General features: G+C 39.7%; 1 protein-coding gene across 4 annotated transcripts in view; it reads left to right on the top strand.

Annotated features, from left to right (window-relative positions):
* The window catches only part of tox2 (TOX high mobility group box family member 2), a 96,302-nt gene that overhangs the window by 55,704 nt on the left and 19,295 nt on the right, over nucleotides 1–21,303 (top strand). For all 4 annotated transcript variants that reach the window (XM_028574692.1, XM_028574691.1, XM_028574690.1 and 1 more), the window contains exon 4: nucleotides 8,686–8,973. In XM_028574692.1, coding sequence (XP_028430493.1) covers nucleotides 8,686–8,973 — 288 coding nt within the window. The remainder of the gene's footprint in view (nucleotides 1–8,685; nucleotides 8,974–21,303) is intronic.

Raw genomic sequence — 21,303 nt, 5'->3', positions numbered from 1 at the left:
GAAAGCTCTCTCCCTGTGGCCTTTTTACAGTCATTTGAACCCCCCCTACCTCACCCTGCTCACTCCCTCTTTCCCCGTTTAAAAGCCTTCTGTTTGAAATACTCATCTGACATGGCACTACATATAAATGCTGTATATTTGTGTAAGGCCCTCGCTCTGCCAAGCTGTCCATCCCCCTGTTGCCCCAGGTGATCAGATGAAACTAATGGCAACCTTAATGTGTTTGTGTAGGCCTTTCACCCCATTGGATAGAATGATGACAGACCAAACACTCACTCCTGTCCTAGATCACATGCCAGAGTGTTATAAAAGACCAGTGTGTGTTTAGCCTTTTTATAACCACAGAGATTTTCTATCTCTTTTAAAAATAAAATGTACAAAGTTTGACTTGAACTGGTTTTCCCTTAAGGCTGCGGAAAAAAACTATTGGTTATTAAAGAGGAAAATGTTGCATTGAACCAAGATTCATTAGCAAAAATACTTGGTTCATTATCTCAGTATCTTCAAGGTATAAAAAAAAGCCCTAAGCTGACATCGATCCATGTTGGCTTATTTCCTCTGCTGAGAGAAAGTATAAATGAGGTAATATAATTTTTTATATTAAAATGGTTAAGCAGTACACAGCAAATACATTGGTACGAACAGTTTTTATATTTTTTTATTTGTGTAGTTTGTCTAACACAGGTTGAGTTAACCATGTAAAACAATAAAGAACCAGAAAATGTACAGAATCAGAATAGATGCAGTTAACACCTCCTAGCTGCTGTTTGTAGTTGAATTCACAAAAGTAAAAGTCTATAGCCATGCTGGCAGCTCTGTGAGGCTTCTAACATCAGCCCGCTAACATGCTTACAAAGACAATGCTAATATTCTGTTACCATCTAGCATGCTAACATTTGCTATTAAGAACTACACACAAAATGCAGCAGGGACTGAAGCAAATGTGAAGGCATTTGATCATAAACCAGAGTGCTGGACAATTTTAAATCCCAGTTAAGGGATCCTGAAAGTTATTACAATTCATCCTGAGGGGGCGAAATGAATGTCTGAAATTTCATGGCAATATATCCAATAGTTGTTATATTTCAGTCTGGGTCAAAATGGTGGACCAACTGACCCACGTTGCCATCCCTAGAGGCACAGCGCTAGTGCGGCTAAATACTCCAAATATCAGGCCTATTAAGCTGTTCCTGTTTGGGTTCAACTCTGAAATCTTAGTCGTGGATATGCTGCGATGCTGGAGGTTCCTTTGTGGACACTTTTGTGAAGTGTGAGTTGCAGTGCCGAGCTAAGAGACAGGGAGGTTCATTGACACTGGAGAGCTGTCTCCTCCACTCCCCTCCACTCCCCACCAGCTTCTTATTAACAATGGCACCAAGAGTACGAGGGTCCAGATGTAAGTCTCCTGCTCCCACCAGCTGTGCCAGCCTCCGATACACAGCCTCATTGACTCCGAACCAGGCAGGGGAGACACTTGAGAACACACGAACACCAACACCACACACACATACACACACGCACAGAGCAGCCAGTCTCTGACAGTACATTTTTAAGAAAAATATTTTTTCTACAAAATGTTCACAAAAGCATTCAAGAGCAATTGCACTCAGTTTTGTGCAAGAACAATTGCACGCAGACTCACATTTGTCACCCAGATTAAATGACACACACACACACACACACACACACACACACACACACACACACACACACACACACACACACTCTCACAAGCCACATGCACTTTACGCCCCCCTTCTCCTGGTGTATGAGTTATTTGTGGGTGACAGGATCCTAACAATTCTCAGTATAATGCACGTTTGTTTGGATGACTGCGCCATCAGCGCTCCCTTTGTTATTTCCAACATTGTTAGTCAGTTGGTACTGATCCACCAACCCTTTATTGTGCTGTTTTTTGTCCATTTACTTGCTCTTATAACAATAATTAATTTTGTCATTCAGACACAGTAGCGCCATTGTCCACATGTTAATAATGCTTTTGACAGTGAGCGTAGAAAAGTAGATAACTGGAGAGTCATTCAAAATTAAAAAACAGTTGACTGGCTGCTGTTTTTTGGCCTTGCCGAGTCTCTGGGCGGCCATAACTGTGCAGCAGCAGTGGCTGTTTTCAAGCCTCGCAGAACAGACAGTGGTTGGCCAATGAGCAAAGTTAAAACGGGTTCCCTCTCCAGGAGACATGGCTGCTCCAAACAGGAAGAGACAAAGTTGACTCTGAAAATAATACTGCATGTCTGACAATGTAACATTGCAATCCTAGATGCACCCTGTCAGGCAATAACTTTGATTATGGTCCTCATTTGAAATGTTGGATTCATATCATTCCCCATCCCCCCTTCTTTACTGCTCCTTCTTCTCCGTTTTCTACATCCACCCTCCCCTCTTCCTCCTCCTCTCCCGTCACCCACAGCAGTATCAACATTGGTATCATAATCACTCTAGATGACTATTGGGAGGCCTGAGTAATCGTGTGCACCCATGTTGTTTTCTGACCGCATTAGTGGAGATCACAGTTGAGTTTTCACTGACACTCTGCAGCATCTGCATATCATTAATACAGCAAGGTCCTGAACTCTTCCAAACGCAAATATAGATGCATGTTTGTTTATCAAACAATAACACCTGCTGTTATTCCTCTTCATAACAATAACTTTGTGTATCACTCTTACTATGTGTTGTATTCTATAGTCATTTGGGAGCTATTTAAATGTTGTTTGTGTTCCAGTTGAATGTTCAGCAATAATGATGTGGTTGTTGTTGCTGACAGCACTTCTCCATTAGTCTCCTCTCTCACTAAAGTCAAGTGTTATTAGACAGTTAGAAAGAAAAAAAACAGAGACAGAGAAAAACAAGAGAGAAGAGGGTCAGTAACACATTTTCAGTGAATCAAATTGATAAAGAAAGAAAAAAGGAAGTGGAAAGCAACATACTAGGCGCAGAAGGCAGCTAATGTCTGGGCACTCGCATCAGTTTGCAGAGTAAAAAGGAAGCGGGCGAGAGACAGACAGAAACAGAGGTACAAAGGAGGTTGTGTTTATTATTTGATAAAGCCTCCCTTATAACCTCAGCATGTTGTGCAATAGCTCTGGCTCTCCTTCAACTCTGCGGTGTGCCACTTCAGATTAGTTGCGTGTGGAGAAGGCCTGCCCCGTCTTTGCAGAATGCATTAGTACGCCACTCAGAGCCTCACACAGCCTAGGGTTAAACACAAATTATATCATTTCTGTCATCCAATCAAATCACACTGACCCCTTGACCTGCCAGATGAGTCAAATGCATAATGAAATATGACATGGCACAAAAGCTCTGATTCTAATCTGCTCTGACACGCGATCAGATGAGGATGACCTCCTGACCTGGACTGACAAGTGAGACGAGCACTGGGAACAGGATACATGAGGGAGAAGAGGGGAAAGAAACATAAAAGAAACGGGGGGAAACATAACATAAGCAATTAGAAAGGCTGGTTTTAGTCAATGGGAGGTTAGCTAGTAATCAACTCAGTATCTGGGGTGAATGGGGCCATCTGCATCTTCATCTTTGGACAGTTGTTATTCACTTCAGTTATTCTCAGTATTCCCTCCATATTTTCCCTCCCATAATGATAAATAAGAAGCATTTTTTCACAGAGCAGCATCATTTCTTCTCACTTAGCTGTGGCCACGGCTGAAGAGATAGTAGCTGGATTTTATTTCCTAGAAAGAGTACAACTTTTATTTTATTATCACCCCCCCTCGCAGCATCCCAATTTCTCTCTCTCTCTCTCTCTCTCTCTCTCTCTCTCTCTCTCTCTCTCCCACACCTTCTCCTCTTCCCACCCTCGCGTCCCATTCATTCTCTGAACAGAAACTAAGTATATAGTGGTTTAGCATCCCCATCCCCACAGCCCCTTTCATGATTTCCAAACAGTAACATAGTGACAGATAAATAATGCAGCCTGGCTGTTTTAGAGAGAGATGAGATGACAGGGGGATGCGTGGGAGGGTGGGTTGATTGGGGTCCTGGGGATGTAAAGCAAGGACCAGAACTGTTTGGGCTCTGTGAAGGACAGACCAGACCAGGCTGGGGTTGGGCCAGCCAAGAGAGGAAGAGGAGAGTGGAGGTGTAGGGTGGCTGTAACTGGATCTTTGGCCCTCTCCCCCTCCTTTGGGCTCTGCTAGAGAAGGCTTTGTGGTGTGTTGATACCCCCCTGACATGATATTGTAGCAGAACAACAGCTATGGCTTTAATTAGGCCCGAGTTGACTGAGAGAGATGGAGGGATAAAGAGAGAGAGAGAGGGAGAGGAAAAAGAGAGGTATCAAAAACAAACAAATCAGTTCATGGTGTTCAAGTGTTTGAAAGTTAGTGATCTTTGTAGTCTGACAACAGCTATTTGCCTCTGCTGTGTTACATTAAAACAAGAGCTATGTGTACACTAATAAACAGGATCATTCATAAATATACAGTATAATCTTCCTCTGGGAGAGCAATGGCAGAGCGAATGAAAATAGATGATGCTCTCAAATTCTTCCCAAAGATAAATCCACCGTTTCCTTGCAAACCGGACTGCGTGGAAAGGAGAGATAACAGGGCTTGACTTTGTCTCTGTGTGCAGAGTTCTGCACGGTGGATACGAGAAGGTGTTGGAACGAAGAGTGTCGGTGGTAATGGAAGTGGTAGTGTGTGGGGGATTTTAAGCATAAATCACCACTGTGACAAAGCTCTCCAATAGGCAGATAAGTGCACATTAGTGGTAAGGCAGATCTGTCATCGTCTGTCTCTGAGCTGTCGGTCCCGCCCTCTCTCCCAGAAACAAACGCTGACTTGAGAGGACTTCAAACTCTGCGTCTGTGTGGCACATAAGCAACCGGCCTGAATTTACTTATGCACTTAGTATGTTCTTATGTTGTGACTTGATGTCTAGCTTGATTATTTTGTTTGTAGGCCACCTATCAAAAATAATTTTCATAAAATGATGCTCCCTTTTAGGTAATACAGTAAGAAACTGGCAAATAATAAGACTAGGGCTGCGACTAATGATTTTTTGTCAAGAAAGAGTGAAAACAATATTTATTTGTGGTGACAAGGTATAAAAATGTCTTGTTTTATCTGTTAAGAGTCCAAAATATATTCAGTTTACAATAATATAAAACACAGAAAAGCAGAAAATCCTCACATTTGAGAAGCTGCAAGCAGAGAAGGGTTGGTGTTTACATTTTAAAATGGCTAAAACCATTAATCAATTATAGAAATATTACTCTATGCCAAGATCATGTAGTGTTTTACAAATACTAAATGGCATACAGCTCCTTTTTTTAGTGCATATTAATTATCTATGACAATGAATAATTTTACAGAATGAATATACAATTAAATAGGAATTGGGTTATGTCCCAAATCCAGATTTCTACAGGCATTACAACAATAATCTAATAAGAAGAAGAATGTACAGATAATGAGCCATTAGCCACAGTCAATATCATCTCCAGAAAGCCTTGAATACTCAGGCAGTATTACAGAGGGAGGGAGAGATCTGTGCCAAATAAAAGACAAGCTGGAAAGCTCCCCAATCAATGTTATTTTCTCTCTCAGTCCCAGACCAACTGTCTCTTCATCTGTTTCTTTCAAATGAAAGGTGTGCTGGTATGTAACACTTACAGTCAAGAGATTTGTCTCGTAATTAAAATGTTACAGATTGTGTTTCGCTCTGCTGCTCAGACTGAGCATACTGCGTATTGGAAATAACGCTCCCTATAGTATGTGGTATTGATAAGAGGAGGAATATAAAGGATGTTTCAGTGAGAAAATAGAATGTGTGTAATGCAGCTTTTGGTAGGAATGTGGCCCTGACTATTGAAAGTAAACCCATGACGAGTACCTCATAGGGGGAAAATAAAGAGCAGGTTTTTGTCTGAAAAGCCAGCTCCATACTAGGACACATGCTGGTCTGTACGATCCATCAAATACATTGCCGTTGTTTGGATTTTACTTTTAAAGGAGAAAAGAGTATACATTAGCCAGGGTGTACATGTGGTTCTGTACATGCAAGCTCATTCTGAATAGAGGCATATGAATAATTTATCTTGCCACAATCCAACTGGGAACGTCCTTGGTATTTACATTTTATCATCAAGGGCACTGGATGATCCCTCACAGCAATCTAACACATGACACATTCTCTGTCCGCGTCCCTTTGCACAATCAAAAGCAACGGATGGGACCGGGAAAATGTTTCTATAGTGTGGATATATATATATTTATACAGGAAAAACAAAAGCTTGATGAACATGCTAGATGATGACTAAGCGTGGCGGTCTTCCGATTACACAGTCACACGCAATTGTAGTGAAGCACGGTGAAAGATGACGCCGATGCGAAGGGACTCACTTTACACAATGGCTCCAATGTTTACAGCAGACAATTTAGTTTCCTTCCAACAATTATGAGGGAAAATGAATCTCAGGAAATGTTCGTTTTCTTGTCCATTAGACCAAACAATAACACTATTCCCAAAGGTCTACAAAAACATCTGTCTTCAAAGGACAGTCCAAAAAATTTATATCAACTGGCTTGCAGGCTATGTCAGGACAAAGTAAATCAAATTGAGGCAATCCCTATTTCTATTCCTTCTTTCATTTGGTGTAACATGTAGGAAGATGAAAGTGCACTTTGAACGCTGAGTCTGTGTCTACATTCTTGCTGCAAAATAAAACATTGCTAACGTCCTTTTTTGTGGTCAAATTAAAGATTGGTGTTTTAGTGTTTTAGGTATCGTAACTTAATGAAATTACTCTCATCTGGCTTTGGGCTTACTGCCTTAGATAAGTATGCATTGTAAAGACATTAGATACATTTTAATCCTGCTGAAAGCTAATGTAAAAAAAAAAAAAAAAAATAAGATTATTGTTACATTGTACTTTAGAGGCGCAATTTGTGATCCAAATGGGGAAAGAAAGGCTTACTCCACTGCTACATCACAAAACACAAGGATTAAAAGCTGCTATCACTTCAAAACAAACAGCAACATTAGACAACAACAAAATCCACATCATTAATATTTTCTGATCTTGATTGATGTTCGTTTGCAGTAAAACAGGCCTATTTTCATTATTACAAGCAGCTGAAAATGCTAATTTATTATCTGGAGGTCAACCTTTTCAGTTATATATTCAAACAAACCTGTAATTTATATGGTCACAACATTACAGAATGGGCCTTTACACTCACCTCTATAGAGAAAGAAGAAAAATGTGCCCTGTATCCTCACTCCTTTCTTCCATCTCCCCATGCCCCTTATTTTCTAAAAGTATCTGTTTGAGAGATAAATGACCACTCTGCTGCCGAGGATGACAGCCTACACAAAGATGATATTGAATTTATTTCAGAAATGTTGCAGAACTGACTGTTTGATGTATACTGCTAGACATGAATCATAAAAATTCTATTAAAAACCCCTTGAATGGCTGACACCAGAATATTATTTGTGATGATTAATTTGACTCAGTCATTACAATGGGAGTCAAGTTGGATCGTCTCAGACAAAATTGCTTTTCATTCCCCGTTGAATTTCCCTGCTATTTTTCTTTTCTTCTTGCTCTGTGCAGAACTCTGATCTGATTGGACTTACTGTGTTAGCGTGACAGCACAAAAACACAGAGGCTGTTGGTCTTCTTTATTACTGATTGCTGAGCATCAAGTTTTTGTTCCAAAATGAGACATTCAACATTTGAAACAAAATTACACCGGTTCTTCTAACAAAATGACAGATCAGAATTTAAACAGTTTACAAAACTATTTGTAGAATGGCAGGAAACTGAATTCATGGGTGAACAAGATGCTAACATATTAATGATTATTTATGTTGACATCAGCCTTACTTGTTAGGTTACACAAAAAAGGTTACACAGATCTGTTTTAATGAATCAGCTCCAGACCACCGCATTGGATGTATTGACCACTGTAGTGGTCAGTGGATCCAAGTCCTCAGTATTCAATTTATAATTTTTTCTTCCTATCTAATACTCTGTTAGCAATAATACACACCCGGATGTTCTCATATATAATGGGTGAGGCAGAGAAAAAAACACTAGCTGTTAGTTTTAATGAACTCCACTTTATTTGAAGAAAGAATAAAAAAAAAAAATCCACCAGTTTGGTTTTGTGAATGGCTCTAAATAATGCGATATCCATGAACCAAGAAGCCAATTAGGGGTGTGAATTAGGGCTGTAGCAATTTGAGAGTGTTTTGTTTTTGCATTTGGGAGCAAAATTCACCATAGTTACCACATTCATCCAAAAATGACCAAGAATCCAAAAGTGAATTGATTTAAACTGCTGAATGTATGTTTTGGATTGGATTTGATGTTATGTAATGAATTGCACCTTGATTGTACATACACATGCTTGTATCTTTGACTTTTGATCAAAGAACTAAATATTTTGAAATGCGATACTCACCTTTTGTGATATTGATGATTCAAATGGGAGAGTTGTATACACATTCATGTCTTGGAGGTGCTTCACTTACAGTACCTAACCTGGCCTATCTAGTAACTTGATCATTGTAAACTGAATGTCTACATCTGCAACCCATATGGACTATAAGTTATGACTTAGCCTTAGTTTGATCTACGGATATCCACAATTTCCTTTTTCTCACTTTTTTCTCCTTGTTGCCCTTCCTCAGAACTACACAGGTCAGAGTGGCGGCGGCGGGGGAGGAGGCGGAGGCGGTGGCTCGGGCAGTGGAAACGGAGCCGGGGACGAAGACTACGAGATCCCCCCCATCACTCCACCTAACCACCCCGAGCCTCCTCTTCTTCACCTGATGGAGCATGACTCTACAGGCTACCTCTGCCACTCGCTGCAACACAATGGGCTCATCAACCCGTATTCCTACCCAGAGCTGCCCACACTCATGATGTCTAACATGCTGGCACAGGACAGCCACCTCGTCTCCAGCCAAATGCCCTCGGTGAGTAGCACTAAGTGGACTGAACCATTCCACGGGGGCCTTGTAACACCACAGAGCTGATGTTTAAGGAGTCATTAGAGAATATTTTTTTAGTAATGTTCACAAATGTTTCGGACAGTTTAAGCCTTTAGTAACAGTAAGAAAAATATTTGATACCTTAGAGGAAAGAGGGTTGGACTCAAACTAAACCCTTTTAGTTTGGGGTGTGATTTAAGCTGTGCTGGCTTTTAACAAAACTGTAGGACTTTGAAGATTTTGTTTTTTAAATTTGAGATACCCAGGAGGACATAAGGGCAAACTATTAACCCACACACACACACACACACACACACACACACACTGACCAAACGCCATACACTGAGGCATATACGAAGTTGCAATTTCGGGGGGAAAAAGATGATGGAGCACACAAGAGATTGGACAAATTTGACTTTTAAAATGATTTTCAAAGCTTTTTGGATATTGCAAAAACCTCCAAAGCCAGCCATTTAAAAGAGCTCTCTAATATGAAACAGATTACAACCCTATAAGGTAAATGTAATTTCCAAGACGTGAAGAAGGGGGCTAAGTAGGGGGACTGAATGATTGTTCAGCTGTAGCCATGTCAGCTCTGATGCATGGAGAAAAGGATTGTGGGTAAATCCATCAGCGTCATATCTACCTTCGACAGCATGCATCGGTCAATCTGTCAAGCCTTCAAACATGAATACGCACTGATTACTCCCTCAGCTCCACACAGAACTACTCCTCCACAAATTAACATCTTCAAACCGTAATTGCATTCAGGAGAACTGCAGGAAATAGAGCAGGTTTCTATCACAACAAATGATATATCTTAAGCTTATGCGTAATGTATAGGCAGCAATAAGCAAAGGATCTGCATTTAGCAATCTCTTATATAGGATACATATGGCTCCACATGGCAAGAAATGAGTAAACGGTGGAGTTCAAAGTCATGTTGGCTTTTTTTTAAATCCTATTCAGTGATCAACATGTAAATATTGTGATAGAGGTGCACTAAATAACATGTATGGTAGGGTTTAATATTTGATGCAATGGTTCCCTTTGAAATATGGACAGATGTGACTGATTTTTATTGATTGCAGCACTGAGGAAGAAAAGAAAAGAACACATTATATAGTTAACAATAACAACATGTATGCAAAGATTTTTGTGTTCAGGGTTTGAAAGTCAGAATATCATACCTTCATAACTTGATATTGACTGAGATGTAATAAAAAGATACAGAAATAGCTACTAGAGTACACAGCTGTGCTTTTCTGGTAAAATAATAGATTGTATGCAGTGCATTATATAGTGCACATTTTATATTGTTCTTTTTCTGTCTGAGTCAGCCATGTGTTTAGTGTATGTTAATGAACAGAAAAGATAATCTGTTATATACCGTATGCATTAAATACAGACAGAGGTGCATATCAAGCATAATGTATTATAATGTTAATCATAAACAGGAGAGATACGATTGAACAACCATCAGCATATATCCAAAATCTAAAAAAATAGATCTGAAATATAAACATACTATATATTATATATAATGTTGGAATATTCCCCCTGGGTATTGGATTCATGTGTCATTTATCTTCATATTCATTTCACATTTTGGTCATGACCTTTACTGTGGAGACAGTGGTTGATTGGCCAGTCTCTCACTTGGCAGTCAGGATATTTGTTACTGCTACGGAGGGCCACACTGTGGTTTTAATAGATTGAGTATTTCAGGTTGTGGGGTAAAATGCATGAGATTTGAAATGTTTATAATGACACACGATATAAACATATAATCAAAACACATAGACTTCAAATGCTGGTAACTGCTGGTGATTGATATTCACTTTTATGTGGAGACACAAAGTTAAATGCAACACATGTTGATTGTCCAAATTAAGTTTATATTCAGGGTCATTTAGAAGCAAATAGCAAAAGCCAAAATAAATTACAGCTTTTAACCAGATTATCAGTGGTCTTTAAAAAGTGTTATAACCTCCCAAACCTTGATATTTCTAACTGGCTCTGAGGGAAGCCCTTTCAACATACAGGAGACCTTTTCAGGGCTCAGCCTCGACTTCACTGCAAAAAGCAGCATATAAAGCAAACTCAGAGATTTCTAAGTCAAATAGGCTGCCTGGCGAAACTACCAAACCGTAGCAGAGGTTCATTTGTGCTGAGAATGGAGTGTCTATTAAACTGGTGCCTCACCTTGATACAGTCTGTTGAGCAGTGTAATTAAGCAAACTCTGCAGTTCAAACATGAGATTCTATCATAATGAATACCTCACTTGACATGGATAGATAAATAACGAGGGTTAATTCTAATTTTAGACTAAAAAATGCAGTGTTTGAGAGCTATATGTAGATAGGAAGGGGTTTTGGTGCTGTGGACGTACTGTTTGTGTGTGTCCAAGTGTGTCTATGTGTTTTTGTGTCCTCACTATAAACAATATCTCTGCTGTTGAAATGGATCCACTACATCTGGAGGTCAGGCCTTATATTCAATCTTGAGCACATTGAAAAAAAAAATCCATTAGGGTTCATCTTTCCTGCATCAGCCATTCTATTGTGGTGCTGCAGTGAGATCTGTTTTCATCAGGCAGATTCAATACGTGAGCTGGGCAAAGAAAAGAGTGCAATAGAGTTGGATAAAGAGGGGAGGGGTGAGGATGGAGAGAGAGAGAGAGAGAGAGAGAGAGAGGGGGGGGGGGGGGGGAGGCTTTGTGGGGAGGAAAGCAAGAAGAAATTGCAAAGAGGAGAGAGGTAACTCTTATTCAAAATGAGCATATACCTCCAGTTTTCTGTACCTCCTGGATTTCATTATTAGATATTTTAGAGATAACTCAGTTGAGTGAAATAAGGTTATTCTATCTCAACAAAAGGCTGAGAGCTTCTGGTTTCTAAATGCGTGCCTACGTGATTCAAGTATGAGGACATTTGAAAGTACTCCATTGCAGGTGCAACAATATAAACATAAAATAAATAGGGCGATTATATAACAAAAAGGATTTAGAGTAGAGAGCCGTATTACAGCAGCAATTGATCATAGTCAGGGAGCTGTTAGACACAATAGATAGTGCATGTTTTGTTTGTGGTGTTTGGGTGAACTGTGGGACTAAATAGTGTTTAGATCTAGATCTTAAGGTGAATAGTGGATTGTGGGTGTGGATCCTTCGGACCAATGGAAACTATCAAGACCTTCACTCACATGCAAAATAAAGAGAATATTAAAGAGTAAGGTTACTGTGTGTCCCATGAAAAGACCAAAACCAACAATGTGTTAGTCTGTCTCAAATACTTTCTGACTGTGGTTTTCTGAACGAATATAGATATACAAATCAGTCATAAATATTTTATTTACAGCAGCAGGATTGTGAATGTGGACTTGACACTGCCTATGTTCACGGTAAAGAAGGAACATGTTAGCCAGTGCAACAGTGGGCCTCATTAAACAACAATAGAGGTCTTTGGCTACATAGGCAATACTTTAGTAGATCTAAATCAAGTGGTCAGTTATGAAAATGAATCGGATAATCAGTTGTTTGGGTTATTTTTATGAAAAAGTGGCAAAATTCATTGGTTCCAACTTCTTTATGTGAATATTTGGTTCTTTTTTTTGCTTAAAGTTTTTTAATCGACTATAATAGAAAATTGATTATCTTTGGGTTGTTGTTGGACAAAACAGGCAATTTAAAGTTATCAACTTTGGTTTTTGGGAAATTGTAATTATGGTATTCTTTACTATTTTCTGACATTTTACAAACCAAACCATTAATCAACTAGATGTCAAAAATAATCTGCAGATTAAACGATAATGAAAAGAATTGTTCGTGGCAGACCCACTTGTTAGGATCAATACATTGTTGCATTTGGTTCATGGGATTTGTTAACATATAAAAACTATCCAATATTGCCAGGCTAATCCGTTAGAAGCAGTTTAAATCCTTAACAGGAACGACAGGAGTTAATGGAAGCTAACTTTCCTGGCCAACCAGGTGGTGACGTTTTAGGTTTTTTTCCTCCTCTGCTGACTCTCAAAACCTGAAAAACATAATTGATTGTACTCTCCTAATTTTGAAAAGAGGCCATTTTCAATAGATAAGGTTGTTTTTTGTTTGTTTTTTCTTTTGCTGATGCTTATTGTGTCTGAAGCCCCTCCTGGCCAAACCTGATATCTTTCGGAGAGCTCTTTTCTCTGATGCACTTGGCAGGGCCTCTCTCTCTCTCTCTCTCTCTCTCTCTCTCTCTCTCTCTCTCTCTCTCTCTCTCTCTCTGTTAATGCCCCCTCTGTCATAGCATCTACAAGTTCCAAAACACATTAGACATTTAATAGCCATGCTCAGGTTGCATTGATCTTATCAACACAGCCCAGAAAGATACACATCTCTGCTGCTGCTATTGAATCATTTCTGGATTGAAGTGGCCTTGTTGTTGTCTGTTGTGTCTTTATTTACCCCAAAACTTGCCTAAAGCGAAACAATTTTATTAATGGTTGGATAGATTTATTAGCTTCACACACCTGTGCCGCGACAACTACATCTGCAATCTATTTTAACAGAAAGGCTCCATATTCAATTACAAATTCATATGACCTGTGCCTGCGACTGGAATGAATTATCTTTGATGAAGTATTTTTTTTTTCATCTTCCTCAATGATGCATGCAACATTAGCCATCATCACTGGCTTGAGTGTGATGTTTTGAATATGTAACAGATGATGAATGTATAATCAGCCAAAGGATGTTATGTGTAGCGGCTATATATTAGCAGAAAGAGCTATATGCAGCCTTGGCTCCATCAAACTCCAAGGTATTATCTCATTTGTTATTTTCCAGAACACAAGATGTGAATCTGCCTCAATGAGGGTCAGTTCATTTTTAATGAGGGTGGTCTACCAGCTGTATTCATATTCAAATTCATACTTCTAATTCCTTTTGTTACCAACATTTAAATGTAGGAATTTCCTCACAAGCTCTTTATTTTCAATTGTTGAGGTTAATTGTCAAGTGTTAATCCCACACTGATTGTCATGTTAAGTTGGGTGGATGCCTGTGTTTTCTATTCTTTTCTATTTTTTACTCGCAAGGCATTAAGTGCTCCTGGCAGGTGCTCGCTCTCCAAGCCTGCGTGAATGAAATATGAGCTGCAATGTCAACTGAACTTGTCACAGACAAGCTGGGATGAATTAATGATAAGAGAGCAGAGGTGTGTTTTAATGTGTTCTCTCTCTGATGGAGGGTCTCAGCAAACGTATTATCGCATACTGTACACCTGCCGGTTTCTGTATAAACATGGGACAGAGAAAGAGGTGGATTAGAGATAAAGTGGTGCATTTATAGAGAGAAATCTTCGTCTACTAATTCTAAGTCAGAAAGATGAATAGTACTGTACGTCACCTCGACTGTTATCAAGCGACTTTTCAGAAATACTGTCATTAAATGTGTTTAGACTTTTCCAGTAAGGACTTTAAATTTGTCTTACCTTAAAAGACGTCCTGCTCTTTGAGGCTCTGCCTTATTTTATACTTTTCATTCAGATGAAGAAAACCTATTTCTCCTTTGAAAGACCTTCATTTTCAGTCTTTTTTTTTTTAAAGGGATTAGAGCGTCTGCGGAAAATGATGGAATGTCTGTCGCTTTCCACCACAGTTCAACAAGCCCAGTGATAGAATGGGACTTGTATTAGTTATTCCAATGTTGATTCAGGCACAGATGATTTTAAATGATCAGTGCCATCAGCGGAACAAAAATATCACTTGCTTGTTTGATGGCCCCTAGAAATCTGCAGGGGGAAAAATAAACTGCTTCCCCCTTTTTTATTTTGTTTACTTTTTTTTGTGATTATTTATTTCCAAATTGTCCCTAAGGCTAATGTTCCATTTGGCATTTCCCACCTCCCTCTCCCATAAATGAACCATCACAGCCATAAATCACTGGACAAACAGAGACTTGTGCAAACCCTGAAAGGTTTAGAGATTTATGTAACACATTCATGTTTTCCACTTCCTCATTTTAGTACTCCACTGGTAAAGCCTAGCTAATAAAAGGTCCTATTAATATTTCCTGTTGCGTAGCAACGGCAGGCAGCAAGTAATAGCATTCTGCGGAAAAATAGATGACCGATAAGGAAAAATTCAATTCTTTTCTCATCTCCTGGGAGAAAGTGCCTTATTTCTCTGGCAATGTGATATGAAACTGTAGTTGTATATTAAGAAATATCTTAAAAGAAATATAGGTTATTTTCCAATTTCATCATTTTGGGGGGATTTTTATTGCAGAATGGAACGGCAGCTCATTTATTTTCTCCACTCTGATAAAGTCGATTAACCTCGGATTAAGCTAATCAGAGGATAAGGTGCCGACTTAATTTCTTTCTTTTTAATCAGACATTCTAAATAGATGGTGTTAAATAACACACACACACAGAACTTTAAAAGGATCAGTTATGTGAGACAAATTGCATCTCATTTATATTGCAGGTATAATTCAAACATGTTTTGTACAAACACTGGCTAGCTTCTAAAGTATGGAGTGCTATGCAAAGATCTCTTCTAATAACGCTGGCTATCAGTGTGATCACAGGTAATGGAAAAAGATCTCCACAGTGACAATTTTCAATTTAGATAATTTATCACATCGTATTTCAAAAACAACCAAGTAAAAGATGTGTTATCACACACGTGTTGTTGTCATCATCGCCCTCCTCCTTACTGTTGATGTGTTTAACAGTAGTGTTCAAGCAAAGAACAGAAGCTAAAGAAACAAAGGCAGATTTCAGCTGCAGCAGATAGCCGGTGTTATGAAGCAGATACATAGATAAGGGATTTCATATTACACTTAGCCACGGGCCCCTGCTGAGATTTATCATGCCATGAAATCGTGTCCATATTGCACTGTGCCCTATCTCAACCATCCATCAGCTCATTCTGCTTTCACCACCAGGAATATTCTGCCCTGGTGGCGGCGGAGAGCCGTCCCATGTCATCTCACTCAGGGACGTCTCCCCTGCTTTGCCGCTAACCACCAGTCCAACACAACACTGCCACTCTGTCTGCTAATGTGCACAAGAGTGGCTTGAGCCAGGGTGATTAAAACACTTTGTGTATTCATGAACTACAGTTCGTAGTGTGCTGTGTTACTGTAATCCAGCACCAAGAGGCACAGGGTACAGGCAGAATTCATGGGTAGAGCTTGTCCTTGGTGGTGCCAAGTAAGTGAAAATGTTTTGTGAAATTATTAGGTGATTTCACAGTTTACATTTGATATTTGAATAGAAAGAAATGCTGTGGCAAAACATATTTTTGCTGTGTATTACAGCATTTACAGGATTTACTGCTTTTTATTTGGGTAATTTTGTCTGTTTTATAAAAAAAAAACAGTTAAACAATGAAAAAAAATAATAATCCAAAAAATCTGTTATTTTACTCAATAATCTTAGTTGCAAACCAGTGGCTCATTTGTGTTTTTTTCAACCCGGTCTCACGCCAGGTCGTTATATAGTCACGTTATTATAATCTATTAAGTCGTGGACAGGTTAGTAAATCCCGTTTTTTTCGTGTATATGCAACGACTTTTGAACGTGTACAGGTCACGCTTTTCGAACCTGCTGCTCTGGGGGACGCGACAACGGGGAAATGAGGCGCCACACGCCGGCCAAAACAACGGGACGGGCCGCCACTCGCGACCCACGCAGGGGCACACAACAACGGGGAAATGAAACGCCACAATAACAAGACGGTTGGGGTTAGGAAAATAAAAGAACGGGGAAAGGAACCGTCACACACGGGACACGCCAACAAAGGAACTGCAACACGCGGGACAAAGGAACTGCCACACGCGGGACGCGATCCCCGGTCTCCGGGGTGAAAGTCCTGTGTTTTCTGGGGTGAAAGTCCTGTGTTTTCTGACCCATCCACCACCCCGACCAACATCCCTACTCGGACTTTCGCCTTATCAACTACTCGCTACTCGCTTTCGTTCTGGGATCACGAAATATGCTTCCCATTAAAATGCATTGCTTTCAATTTCGTAATGGCCACACGAAAAAAATGGGATTTACGTAACCTGTCCACGACTTAATAGATTACAATATCGTGACTATATAATGACCTGGCGTGAGACTGGGCTGGAAATACAACATTTAGATGTGTTGGGACATTTAATCTGGGTGAAAACCTTTTTTAAAGTGATCTAATTCTTTTATAAAACCAGTAGTTTTTTTGTGTGTTAAAAATCTGTAAAAACAAAGGCAATAAGCCTCATACATACTGTATCTTAAGGTGTGATGCAGTGAACCGTGTGAGCTGTGTAGCATACCAATAGCAATGAGTTTATTTGTTTGTTGTTTGTCTGCCATATTTGTTATAGTTCAAAGCTGAAGAATAAGGCGAAGATGGCTTCTGTCAGAAATGTGTGAAATTTCTCTGTGAGAGGATTTTACACACATGGAAATCACCTCACCATGACCTGCACTTGTGTGGCACATACAGTACTGTGTGCACCTACTTTTTATTTGTGTGCTCTTTCTTGTTTTTGTGTTAATTATTTCTGCATCTACATTCACTTTTTTGTTGTGCGAGCGTGGGCACGCCCACACACTATTGAAGAATATTTACACACAGACACACACACACACACACACACAACGTGTGTTTGACACGGCAGTCAGGAGTCTCATTAGTGAGAGCAGAGGAGCCTTGCCTTCTGCTGTCAAGAGTGTGTGTCCCTACTGCTCCTCACAACCGTCTCCTACATGTCATGTCAGGCAAGGCTCTGATTCTCTGACGCTGTGCTTTGTGAGGTGAGCTCAGAGACACGCCTGGGCTGAGAGGGAGCGAGACGGAGAGTAAGAGACAGTGAGAGAGAACAAGAGAGAGAGAATAAAAAAGACTGAGGAACAAGAGAGAGAACTGGGGGGAGAGTGAGAGAGAGAGAAAAAAAAATAAAAGCAAAAGGGGTTCTGACATTAGCAGTAATGAGGAACATGGAGGATGGTGCCAAGGGGGACATCATGACATTACTATCTGCAAATAAACCACTGCCTTGTTGCTGCCACATATTCACTCTGAGAGGCGTTCAGGGTGGTACAGTACTTTTCAAACTAACAGTCAATCACAACCAGGCATATCAACCTCTTTGTGCAAACGCTTCCAGCTATACTTTAAGATGTATTAATTAATAATAATAATAATAATAATAATAATAATAATAATAATAATAATAATAATAATAATAATAATAATAGTCACAGGTGTTAAGTACTTTCCACACAAAGGAAAACAAAAAAATACCAACACAAGGTTTTGTAAAGTACAGCATCATAAAAGTAGACCTTCTTACCATGTACTTTTATTATAACTTCACTTCTGTTTCTTATTTTAGTATTTATCTGCATGGCACAACTTAAAAAGTCATTCCTAGGTATTTTTTGGAAAAAATCAAACATGTTGGCAACTTGGCACATGCTCTGTTTGGCTTAGAGAGATATAGTGGCAAACACCCTTTCAACAGTTTGGCTATAAGATATTCTTTGAAATAGCTTTTTCTCTCTTTTCAAGTTTGTGTTGAAACTCGTCATTATTTCCTCATGCTGTTGGTTTGTGAGGTATTGCTGTTTTTCTGCCAGATTAATTACTTGATCACAGTTCAGCGCAGGAGGTGTAAGAGCAAGAGTATTTCACATTTTTCCTTTTGACTCGCGTGTAATTGGAACGATTGAAAGTGACCTTACAGTGTCTTGTTTTGGCAACATGAAGTGACTGCCAAGCTGTTAAATAAAATGAGGTTTTAATAGTGTGTTGCTAAATGCAGTTGGTTGGTAGTGCACCTGGATCATAGCATCAGATTACAGCTGAATCAAAGTCTCCTTGTGGTATTGAATGATATTTTATAAGTCATCTTGACTACTTTTTTAAAAACACATCCAATTAAGCTTCAACAAATACTTAAAACACTTGTGTTTCTTCTTCTCAAACATCCCGGCTGCATCTGCTGCCCATCATATCTCCTTACTTTGCATCTGTCTGATGTCACAAGAAGGCAGAAGCAGCATTTTGCCTTTGCTTTCATACTTAAGTAGCGTATGATTCATAAATCCACACTCTTATTAATTCTCCTCAGCTTGTGTAAATGACCCTCCTGGGTATATATAAGCTTGATAAACCGAAGACATGGATGGAGGGAGAGAGAAGAAGAGAGAGAGAGTGAGGAGAGGGAGGGATGCTCTGAGGCTCTTTGAGGAACAGAGTTGTTAGTGCTTTGCCCTCGGGGTGAATGAGAAGTATCTTTGAGGGTTCTGAGGCCCGGGGTTGGCTCCCCACCTAAAGGCGTGTTTACCACCGTGTTGCGCGGCGGCTGGGCTTTTGAAGGATCAGTCTTGAACGCGCCTCTAATTAAAGCTGTCATGGCTGGGTGCCTGCAGGGATAATGTTCTATTATTATAGTCATTTGTTTCAATTAAACGCTGGGTGGTTTTACAATAGCAGCCGTGAACCTGTGTGAGTGAGCCATCACTCTAAACAAGATGGCTCCAGTCAAGCAGGGATCGAGGAGAGGAAAGTCTCAGGACTCTCTGAAGCATTGATCACTGTGTAGTCAAACAAGCCAGGACGGGACAGCGAGAGGTTCTGAAGGTCTGATAGCGCAGATTAAAGCAGGTGATGTTTCTTCAAAAATCAAAATACTAAAATATATCTATATTGGGGAGAATGCTTTATCATTAGCAAATACATCTTGCATTTGCATTTCAAACTAAGTGAACTGAAAGTGCATTGACTCTGAACTTATTTAAGAACTGACACACTAAATCCTTATTTAGTTAATTTTAGATAATGATAAAAGTTGAAACACAGCATTTATTGATTTTTAGCATCACTGGGCTGGTTTATTATGATTCCAGGGCAATAAAACCTTGCATAGCAATCAACCTGCTTATTTAAATGATGAAACAGATGCCACTCTGGTGTAATCATCATAAGGACAGAGCAAGGTTAGCTGCTTTACTCTCCTCTGGTGTGAATCTCTCTTTCTCTGTATAGGGCTCTCTTCTCCCCTTTTCTCATCTCTGTGCTGGTGGTCAAATCCCCTTAGCTAAATCAAATGGTGCAGGCAATTGGAGCAGCCGTGAAACCATTTCAAAGGTAAGGTCAGCAGGAGCAGGGGAACAATGGCTTTGTGATATTCCATCTCACACACAATGTGCTACACATAATTGGAAAGCCTTTGTTATTTGACTCCCATTTGACTATGATGTACAAGATGTGAATACAAACACGACAGGCGTAACGATGGCAGAGGAACACGTTCACACCGAGTTTCCTGGCTTTACATCACAGTTTAGGTCTGCCTGGCTGCTCATCACCAAAAAGCAATATCTAACTGTCCCCTTGGTAACTTTGGAGATGGATTTTAGTACTTAGGTTAGTATTTTTTTTGTGTCTTTTTTCTGTCTCGTTGTTGTCATACTTTTTTACACTTTCCGCCACCCTCTCTCTTTTCCAGCAGCCTCTTTCCTTTCCTCTTACTTTTCCTCCTCTCCATTTATAAGAGACTATGATCCCCTGGGGCTTTACAACAAACAACTAAATTGCTGGAGGTTAAGCACAGCTATGACAATACCCAAGAGAACTCAGAATCCAACTTAATAAATAATCTAAATATAGATAAATGTAAATTTAGGGCACTGCATTGCTCAAGTTGGCAGCTGTTGGTTTATAGTTGTACCACGAAATACAGCAGAAAAACCAGAACGACGATGAGCAAAGTGTCGAATGAGTCAGCTGCTTCAGCATACGTAGAATAAGACTACTTGTAATGTTAGCTTTCTCAACTATAACCATCTATTGGGTTTACCCCACTAGAAAAAGAAACATCATATGGCAAGTCATATATCCAGAGTTACAATCAATATTATAGGCGGTCTATGTCAACAGTCCATTAAAAAAGTCAGTTTACGTTGAACAGTAAAGGCAGAGAGCAATGACCAACCAAGTCATGTTCACTGTGCACTGCCCCCCCTCCCCCCTTTTGGATGATACCATTAGGAATTAGCATACAGTACCTATGGCAACCGGCAACCTTTGTCAGATTCTTTCATAATATTTGTACAGCCGTCTGCTGCTCTCTTTATTTAGCTCAGGCTTGATGGCGCTATGTGATAACTTCTTGCTCTCTCCGTCTCACCCAGGTGAAAGCACCAACTGATTTTACTGTTTTCTATGTTCATTCTTTCTATTGTATGACATGTGTTTCTGATGTTAAGCACTTTGGATACCTGCTGGTTTTGTAAAGTGCTATATAAATAAATTTTGATTGATTGATT

Source organism: Perca flavescens, chromosome 4 (genome assembly GCF_004354835.1).
Source record: "Perca flavescens isolate YP-PL-M2 chromosome 4, PFLA_1.0, whole genome shotgun sequence".
Lineage (NCBI taxonomy): Eukaryota > Metazoa > Chordata > Actinopteri > Perciformes > Percidae > Perca > Perca flavescens.
The sequence above is the reverse complement of the archived record's forward strand: the minus strand, read 5'-3'. Positions and strand labels throughout refer to the sequence as shown.